The 10,682-nt window shown below is 38.7% G+C and overlaps 1 protein-coding gene across 1 annotated transcript; it reads right to left on the bottom strand.

Annotated features, from left to right (window-relative positions):
• Positions 1 to 7,650: 7,650 nt before the first annotated feature.
• On the bottom strand, positions 7,651 to 9,819 carry LOC118491697. The gene has a single exon (XM_035989688.1). It carries the CDS (start codon positions 9,817 to 9,819, stop codon positions 7,651 to 7,653), a length of 2,169 nt encoding a protein of 722 aa, XP_035845581.1.
• Positions 9,820 to 10,682: the final 863 nt, after the last annotated feature.

Below are 10,682 nucleotides of genomic sequence, written 5' to 3'. Positions count from 1 at the left end.
GCCAAATGCATCTAACACCAATGCGATATCAGAGATAGAAGAATATACTAGTTATGTTCTACAAGTTGACGAGGAGACAAAGCTATCGAAGAGGTTGTTAAAAAATATGTTGTGCTCTATAACTCGGCTTCTCCACGAGTCGGAAAAGAAAGAGCCAAATGATCTGGTGAAGCTTCTCGAGAAATCTAAAGGATTCAATGGAGTACTAAAATTTGACAGTGATCAAGTCCCACCTTTAGATTCAAAAGAAAACCAAAATACATGGAGCATGGTGTTAGTAACATTAACAGCGATTGCCCTTGCACTTCCCAACATTCCAAATCACCATGTTAAGGAGCTACTTGATGGAATGAGAGAAGGCCTCCAATTTGTTAGACATGTTGAAGAAAATCTCAATGAAGATATTGAAGATTTGGTCAAGGCAAGAAAAGCATCTAGGCGTGTATGGGCTACAGTTGAATCATGCGGCAAATGTCTACGAATTGATCTTCGAAATGATGAACACAAAGGAAAAACATCAAGGGAGATTCTTCAATGGTTAGGTGATGAAGCTGTAAAAGTGGTGATACAATTTTAACGTTATTTTACTAATTTCGTGAAAATAACGTTAAAAGCTGAGGACGGTTAATCATGCATCATGTGGTGGCGTTGATAGCTGAAAGATAAAAGGGTACATGCACTGATTGGTCTTTGTCCCGATTGCTGAGTGTTATGTGCCTTATGTCCAAGGCTTGGTGCAAAACTACTATCGAGCCGGGGGTGTCACTGGAAGCAGCCTCTCTATTCCTACGGGGTAGAGGTAAGGCTGTCTACATCTTACCCTCCTCAGACCCTACCTTTGCTTTGCTATTGGTGGGATTTACGGAGTATGATGATGATGATGATGATACTGCTTCACTGCAACAACCAAGAAAATTGGCCTAATGATGAGGAAATATTTGAGTTTGTTACAAGTATAATTGCAGATGTAGTGTCTGCTTGCTTGACCAACTTACCACGTGTCATAACAATGAAGTGTCATCATAAGGTAATAGAGAAAAGAGAAGACAACATTATGACTGCAGCTCGGCTTCTTGGTAAATCTAAAAAGATTTTTGAAATGCTCAAAACACGCCAACTTCCCAATATAGACCTAGAGACAATGGCTTACATTGATAAGTGGCGTCTGTTACCTAAGAATCATATATCCAATGCTTGTGCTTCTTCAGTCCAGATTCAACCAGGTTCTTCATGTCATAATAATTCTGTTATAGTAACTATTGTGTAATGAATGTGGATGTATTAATATTCTCACATTTTACATATATCTATGTCGTTCATGTTCTGTGTTTTTTCAAGTCCCAATCACAGAATACGAAACAAGATTTAAAACTGAAATCTGCTCTTCAATCTTATTAACAAAGAAAATTACTCAAAACTTTGTTTCTCACAATCACGCTACATGCTCTGCGATGATTGATTACATATATAGCCATGTGCTCGGCAATTCTAATCTCAATATAATTCTAATTCTTTCCTACAGATAATTACTAAATAATCTCTTAATAATTATCTCTAAGCTATTAAACATAATAGATAAATATAAGAAACATAACTAGGATATAACTCTCCCTAATTATGCCAGCTCACCATTGACTCGGTGAGTCGGGAATTAGAATCTATCGACCAACAATCATCCCCCTAATTTCCGACTTGAAATAGTGAGGTCTTTAACTCCAAGCAATTCTCGCATTTCAGCAAACTTGACTCTCGCGAGAGACTTGGTCAGAATATCCGCTCGTTGCTCTTCTCCGCTGATATACTCTATTGCAACCTGCTCCTTCTCCACACATTCACGAATAAAATGGTATCGTGTGTCTATATGCTTGCTTCGACCGTGAAACACTGGATTCTTCATCAAAGCCATTGCTGATTTGTTATCTACATAAAGAATGATTCTTCGAAGTGATTCACCACGGATTTCTCCGTATAAGCTTCGTAACCAAATCGCCTGGCATGCGGCTGATGTAGCAGCCATAAACTCGGCTTCACAAGAAGATAAAGCTACAGTGTTTTGCTTTTGAGAGCACCATGTGATTGGTGTTTCGCCAAAATAAAACACATGACCCGTGGTACTTTTCCCGTCATTTTTATCTGGGTTGTGACTGCTGTCACTAAATCCAGAAATTTCTTTGCCCGTACCTCGTTTATATAGTAACCCATAACTCGTTGTTCCAGCAATGTAACGAAGCACCTGTTTAATCGCTGCCAAATGTGACACTTTTGGGTTTTGCATGTAACGACTCGCAATTCCCACGGAGAAAGCCAAATCAGGTCTCGTATGCAACAAGTAACGAAGACACCCAACTAAACGCCTATATGATGTTGGATCCACAGATTCACCTTCTTCATCCTTAGTGAGTTTAACACCCGGATCCATAGGACATTTAGCCGAATTGCAATCAAGCATACCACTTTCTTTAAGAATTCTTTTAGCATATCCTTCCTGCTTCACCATAACACCACTTTCAGACTGTGTAACCTCGATCCCAAGGTAGTAAGAAAGTAACCCCAAATCACTCATCTCAAACTGCTTTTCCATCTCTTTCTTGAACCACGCAATCTGAGTCAGATCCGAGCCTGTAACAACGAGATCATCAACATATATACCCACTATTAAAAGTTTTTCTTTACCATGCATAACATAAACCGCTTGTTCTTGTTTGCACCGAACAAACCCTAAACTCTTCAGTACAGCATCAAGTTTAAGGTTCCACGCTCGTGGAGCCTGACGTAAACCATAAAGTGCTTTTGAAAGTCTATACACTTTATTCTCGTTTCCTTTCTTCACGTACCCTTCCGGTTGATGCACATAGACTTCTTCCTTCAAGTCTCCATGTAAAAATGCGGATTTAACATCCAAGTGATGTATTTTCCAACCTTCGTATGCAGCTATAGCAATAATTAACCTTACTGTTTCCATACGAGCTACCGGAGCAAACACCTCCTCAAAATCTACTCCGTATTCCTGAACGTAACCTTTAGCAACGAGCCTTGCTTTATATTTTACTACCTTCCCGGTTGCATCCCTCTTGATTTTATAAACCCACTTCAAACCTATGGGTTTATGACCCTTAGGGAGATCTGTTAACGTCCACGTACGATTTTTTTCGATTGATTCAAGTTCTGTTTGCATTGCTTTGACCCAGAACATATTACCCTTTGCTTGTGAATAAGTTGTTGGTTCATCTTCAAACACTTGAAGTAGCTCTTCATTCCATTCTCTGTTGACACCATCTTTGACAACAAAGTCTTTTAGTCGAACCGGAAACACATGTGCTCGTGCTGTCCGACGAACTTGCGGAGACTGTGGAACTTCTTCAGCACTGGATTCACTGGAACTCTGTTGTTCCATGTTGTCTTGACTCTGACCAGAATCATAACCTTCAACAGAGGCAGCGGGTGAAGATCCAGTAGCATCAGACAAATGCTCGGACCCGCTGACATCGTCTTCAGTTGCATCCCTGCTGTCATGGGCCTGATCAGCCCCTATTTCAATTGTAAGTTCACTTAAATAAGGTTGGCGTTGCCCATAACTCCAGTTCCAACCTCGTTTTTCAATGAACTCAACACTACGCCTTACAAAGATCTTTTTCTGAATCGGGTCATACATCCGGTAGGCTTTTGAACCAGGTTCAGAACCGAAATACACAAGTGGTCTGCCCCTGTCATCAAGTTTTTCCAATTTCACTTTTGGCTCAGTAGCATATCCAATACAACCAAAGACTCTTAGGTGGTGGATATTTGGAGTCCGTCCCAATAACACCTCATAAGGTGTCTTTAAATGAACTGGCTTAGTGGGAACCCTGTTGAGCACATAAACGCTATGTTTTGCTGCTTCTCCCCAGAATTCATGTGGCACTCTCATCGTCTTAAGCATACATCGGACAGCTCCTATTACGGTACGATTTCGCCTTTCAACGACCCCGTTTTGTTGAGGGGAATAGGGAGCTGTCAGATGTCTCTTGATTGCATTAACCTCGCACCAATCGTTAAACTCCTTCGATGTAAACTCACCACCTCGGTCTGTTCTGAAAGTCCCCACCTTATAACCAGTATCAGCTTCCACCAATCCTTTGAACCTTTTGAAGTGACCGAAAGCTTGGTCTTTTGTCTTCAATAAAATACACCACATATAACGTGACACGTCATCTACAATTAGGAACATGTACCTATTTCCAGCTGGTGTAGGAGGCGCTATCGGACCACACAAGTCTCCGTGAAGAAGCTCCAAAGGTCTAGAAGCTCGGAAACTTGTTTGGTCTGGAAATGGTTTTTGTGTTTGCTTCCCTGCAAGGCATGAATCACAAATATTTGTAATATGATTGATCTTGGGCATACCTCGCACCATAGACTTTGTACTTAGATTTTTCATTGTCTCGAAGTTCAAATGGGCTAAACGGGCATGCCAGAGCCATGCATCATCATCCAATTTTGACATCAAACATACTGGTGAACCGACGGTAAGGTTTATTTTGTAAAGACGATTCGCCGAGCGAAGAACTCTCATCATCAGTCTTCTAGTGCGATCATAAACTAGTAAGACATTGTCTTCCATAGTTACCCTGCACCCTGTCTCAGTAATTTGCCCAAGACTGATAATATTGCTTCTAAGGCTTGGTATATAATAGACATCAGTCAAAAGCCGATGTTCACCACTCTTACTTTTAAATAGAATAGAACCCTTCCCTTCTATGTTTACCCGTGAATCATCCCCAAATCTAACCTTTCCGGTTACCCGTTCATTAAGTTCAGAAAAATAAGATTTGTTACCAGTCATATGGTTCGAAGCCCCGTTATCGAGGTACCACGTGTTTTTCTCCATTTTTTCGGATTCGAACTTTCTTGGTATCACATTTTCTTCATTTAAGAGAATAGTTTCCTTTGTGCACTTCAGCATAAAAAGTGATGGATCTACACCTTCAGTCTCGTGTAAATTTGATTCTTGAGTTTGATGTTTTCGTTCTGGACAAGAGGAGGCGTAATGCCCCATTTGATCGCACCTGAAGCATTGAATATGAGACTTATCCTTCTTTCCTTTATGACGATCATCAGACTTGTTTTGCGAGCTCTCTTTCCCACCCCGTGCATGCCCTGATCTCCGACCCCTTCCCCGTCCCCTATTATGGTTTCGACTTGGAGTGGAATCCCTGCCACGACCACGAGTGCTTTCAACCTTCGAAGACCCTTCAGCTTGAGTAAACAACAGTTTGCTTTGGCTTTCACTCAAGTACTCTACTCCTTTAAGTCTATCCTCAAAGGTTTTGAGTCTTCCAATCGCTTCCTGAAACGACATGGTCTTCAAGTCAGCGAACTGCTCGATTGAAGCCACAATGGGAACAAACTTTGCTGGTGCAGAACCCAACAGTTTGCGAGTCAGCTTCTTATCTTCAAACACGGTTCCAAGACTTGCAGCTTTTGTGACCAACTGACTAATTCTTGATGCAAAATCATCGATCATCTCTGTGTCCTTCATTCTTAATGAATCAAACTCCGACTCTAATTGTTCTATTCGTGCCTCTCGAACCCTATCAATACCCACATACCGAGTTTTCAAAGCTTCCCAGATTTCCTTCGCTGTTTTGTAATGCGCCACTTGAAACACGAGCTCTTCTGGAATAGCCTGAAGTAAAAGTGCGACAGCCATGTCATCCTTCTTGGCTTCGACTTGTTGATCTGCTGCTGGTTCCAGTGCTTGTAGAATTCCATGAACTTTAAAAACTGCCTTAATACGAATTGCCCATATGTTATAGTTGGTAGCTGTTAACATAGGACACTGAAGATTCGTAGTATTCGGCTCCTTTGAGGAAGTCACACCAGACCCAGCCTGTGTTTCTACCATTCTGGACCTTTTCTTCCTGCTGTAGGTAACACTCCAATCCTTCGGAGCTTCCGTTCTGATCCAATAAATCAAACCCTAGTTCCAACTTGAACACAGAGTCCGAACAGACCTTTCCCTGTTGCTTCAGCGTCTTCTGAAACTAGCCAGTAATCAGCGCTGCCTGCTGATCACCTCTGCTGCTCGATTAGGTCTGAACGTGATGAATTTTAGGGAATTCTTGAACCGGCTCTGATACCAATTCAAGTCCCAATCACAGAATACGAAACAAGATTTAAAACTGAAATCTGCTCTTCAATCTTATTAACAAAGAAAATTACTCAAAACTTTGTTTCTCACAATCACGCTACATGCTCTGCGATGATTGATTACATATATAGCCATGTGCTCGGCAATTCTAATCTCAATATAATTCTAATTCTTTCCTACAGATAATTACTAAATAATCTCTTAATAATTATCTCTAAGCTATTAAACATAATAGATAAATATAAGAAACATAACTAGGATATAACTCTCCCTAATTATGCCAGCTCACCATTGACTCGGTGAGTCGGGAATTAGAATCTATCGACCAACATTTTTTTTCTTTTGATTTTCAGCAAAGTGCTTCTGAAATCTGGATTATGATGTTACTATTGAACTTTGATGATGTTTCAATTTTTAACTGGAACTTATCCTTGTGAACTAAGGTATTATTGTGTGATTGATTTCGTACTGTTTAGATACGATAGGTTTTTTTATGTCACCCGTTTTGTTGAATTGTTTTATGGGTCCCACTTCATCAGTTAAATTATAGTTCTAAACATGTTTCATACATGTATAATCCTGCTTATGAATGAAGGAAGAAGTGGTGGCATTGTATAATATAGTTAAAACTAGTTTCTTATGTTTGTTTGATCAGTTTACAAGTCATAGAATTCAGTTTTAACAATAGTGTACTGTTAAGATTAAGAACATTGAAAAGCATGAATTATAAAGAGAATTATAAAGAGTTGATCGAGAGCGCTGGTCGAGAGCTTTGCTTCCCAAACTGCTAGGAGATCCTGGATTCGTTTAGGTATTTAAACTAAATCATTTTGCTACTATACTTTTGTTTTGTTTTATTTTGTTTATTGCTATCACAATAATCGTCTTATTATTCATTTTGTATATATATGAGTTAATGAGTTCATCTTTTAATCCCCAATTTTTTACCCGACCCTAGCGCCCCAAATTCTTGCGGATTCTCGGGGACGGACTTGTCTATAGCTCATATATCTGGAGCACCTAGTAGCTGACTCTTCAACTATTATATGGAAAGTTGGCACAATTGTTTATTCTAACTTAACATTAGCTATTTATTGAAAATGATGTTAACTTGGAACCCTTTTACTAGGTTATCCTAACCTGAAACTTGATATCATGGAGAACTGTTGACAGTTATACTATAAAGTAATACTAGTAAGCAGAATTTACATGAAGTTTTATTTTATATACTTATGCCAAACCATGAGATACAGTGATCAATGGACATTGAAAAAGTTCAGGGTTTTAAATATATATATATATATATATATATATATATATATATATATATATATATATATATATTAACCATAGTTCACCACTCTAAACATAGAGGGATAACTGAATTACTCCAATATAACTATCCTAATATTCAAACTAGAGATACAATAAATGACTAACAAACAAACTAGCAAAAATAGATGATAAATCAATTATTAATAATATTAATAACGATAATAAATAATGGACTCGACTAACACTTATTACACAACGGTTACAATGAGCGATTCATTAGAACTTGAAGAAGCTAGTTGAGCCCCCTCAGAAGAATCACAACCATAGGCTATTTCAGTCTTTAGTAAAGCACGCCATTTATCGATGTAGGCCATCGAGTCTGGATCTAAGTTAGGAAGTTGGCGCGCTTTAAGGATCTTAAGGATCTTCTTCGATTTGCCAAGAAGTTGAGCAGCAGACCAAATACTATCTGCCCGTTTCTCCATAGCATCATGATGACACTTCGTTTTTATGGCACGTGGTAAGTTGGTAAAACAAGCACATAATAGGTCCGAGATAACAGTTGATATTCGCTCGAAAAGTTCTTCATCATTTGGCCAATTTTTTTGCTCGTTGCACTCGAGCAGTATGGTTTGACTGATTTTGTACATGGAACTCGCTGCTATAAACTTATGAAGTGAGTGATCTAGATTGCCCCCTTTGCAGCTCTTGAATCGTATCACAACTTTTACTGCTTCGTCACACAACCATTGAAGAATCTCCTTTGACGTTTTTGCGTTACACGTCTTGTTTTGAAGCTCAATGTGTAGCCACCGGTTGTATACTTCAACTTCTGTCCACAACCATCTAGCGGATTTTCTTGCCTTTACCAAGTCAGCATTTGTATTGAGACTTTCTTCAATATGTTTCACAATGTGGAGGCCTTCCCTTATGCTAGAAAGCAACCCTTTAACATGGTCATTTGCAACGTTCGGAAGTGCAACGGCAATGGCTGTTAATGTCACTACTACTAGGCTCCAGGAATTATGGGTTTCTTCTAGATATAACGGTGGGACTTGGTCATTGTCGAACGCCACAATTCCTTTGAAACCTGTAGACTTTTCTAGAAGATTTATAAGATTTCGTGGCTCCTTTTTCTTAGACTCTTGCAGAATTCGGTTCATAGAGTCAAGCATATTTTGTAATAATTTCTTTGAAATCTTTGCCTCATCTTCGACTTGTAGAATATAGCTAGCGTACTTTTCTATCTCCGATCTTGCATTGTTGTCGGATGCATTTGGTTCATTTTTAAACCTTTCAAAAAATGGCTTGCAAATAGCGGAACACCAAGAGAATAAAACAACAAAAGACGTTGGAACAACGCATACTATTTTACATATGACCACAACCATTTTCTGAATAAGTATGCAAATGTTTAAGAACATGTTTTTGAAATTATGGAAAACTATTTTGCAACGGCGGCCTGGGATATGTGAACGTATATGAATGTGTTTCCACCGTTGAAGGCTTTGGGTCCAATATTTTTCGACTCTAAACACGTTTAGATAGTTCAAGCTCGGTCTTTTGGTGTTGAAATAGATCATAACAGTGAAAGATCTAAAAAGGGGTGCTATACAACCTACTACAATCCCAAATAATTGCACAGCATAAATGGCATAGCTTGACCACTTATAATCTGATTTTCCATCCCAAAAATTTGATGTATACCTCATATGGTGCACTAAAAAAATACTTACGTAAATGACGGTAAATAAGCACAAAACCCCTAGAGCATAAGAAACCGGTGAACAAGCAATCACGAATTGGGGATTACCGGTTTGTGCCATCATCCAGTACTTCTTGACATAATGTACGAGTTCCTTGGACGAGAAGTTTATCTTTTGGTGAGTTAAATCTAACTTGCAAAACTCCTTGTGCCGATGCTCTAGGATTCTTCTAGTCGCTGGAACTTCCAAAGCTACCGAAAATGTCCATATAAGGGGAAATATAAAAGATATGATTCCGAAAGCGCTTAATAATACCACACCCGCAAAGTACTTGATCCATACATTCACACTAATGGTGATAATGAGGAGACCGAGTGCTATGATGTTCATGATAAGTTCCTTGCCGCTCATAAGCCCTAAAGACGGGAGAAAGTTGGCTAACATGGTTAACAAGAAAAGAAAGCTCCCTTCGTTTTCCATAGAATCGATATGGCCATCACTCATGCCGGTAGTTAGATCCACGGGTAGCTTCATTGCTATCGCTATTAGTGTGATTGAAGCCGCATTGATGGTGAAAAATTTGCATGGAAACCAGAGGTTTCGTTTATGAAAACCTTGGATGGCATCGACGGCCATCGCAAGCGTGCAAAGCAAAGATGCTCCACAAATATACAAGCCCACCCATGGCATGGCATCCTTAGGAGATGCCATCTTGCTAGATAATATAAAGGTTTAACTTTCTATGATTAATACATATAGGAATATACAAAGATATGAAAAGTTCCTAGAAATTTCCTAGCATGTGGGAAGAAAAATGAATGCTCACAATTAATTCCTTTCATTCTCATGGGCCAGACTTATTGAAAAACAATTGATATGGGCTGGTCAACTTGTGGGAAGAATACTAAACGCCTGATTGAGTTGAACTTGTGAAAAGAAAAGTAAGCGCGTTCCTTCGACCACCCGTAGTGGGGCATTATTTGAAACGCCATGTTGCACTTGTGGAAGGTTTGACTTGGGTTGACCCACCAATGAGAAATCAGTTTTGTTTTTTTTTTTAAGGATTGAAAGGGGCATTATTTGGGCATTATTCCCACTACGCCAATTTTGCAATAACGCCCCATGCTGACTGGACTGCCACGTGTCGAATAATGTCCCATGGTAGGGGCATTATTTTCCCCTTCCACTACACATGGTCTTAGGAATATTTTTTTTAAATAATAATAATAAAGTAAAAACAAAACAAAACAAATTTAAATTTTCTAGGTTTAGTATTAGAGCTTATAGCAACTTCAACATTTCTATCCTATAATTTAACTAAAAGTTATAATTATCAAAAGTTATCTCTTATTTTAAAAATCACCTACTCCTATCTAACATTTTTATTTGTATCATGCTTACAAACACTTATTTTATAATATTTCTCGTTTTTATATACTTACAGTAATTTGATGGATGGTGAATAGTAGCTTTTCATATAGTCATTTTTCAAATTATAAATTGGGGTATAGATACGGTGATAATTTTGATTTGAAGTGAAAAATGATGATTTTTAGACATTTACCTAAGACGTT

The sequence above is a fragment of the Helianthus annuus genome, chromosome 1, assembly GCF_002127325.2.
Source record: "Helianthus annuus cultivar XRQ/B chromosome 1, HanXRQr2.0-SUNRISE, whole genome shotgun sequence".
Taxonomy (NCBI): domain Eukaryota; kingdom Viridiplantae; phylum Streptophyta; class Magnoliopsida; order Asterales; family Asteraceae; genus Helianthus; species Helianthus annuus.
Note: the sequence above shows the minus strand (reverse complement) of the source record. Positions and strands in the feature narration are given on the sequence as shown.

What these genes read in the sequence shown, in the direction of transcription:
- LOC118491697 (XM_035989688.1), bottom strand. Translation starts at nt 9,819, where the DNA reads ATGGCATCTCCTAAGGATGCCATGCCATGGGTGGGCTTGTATATTTGT.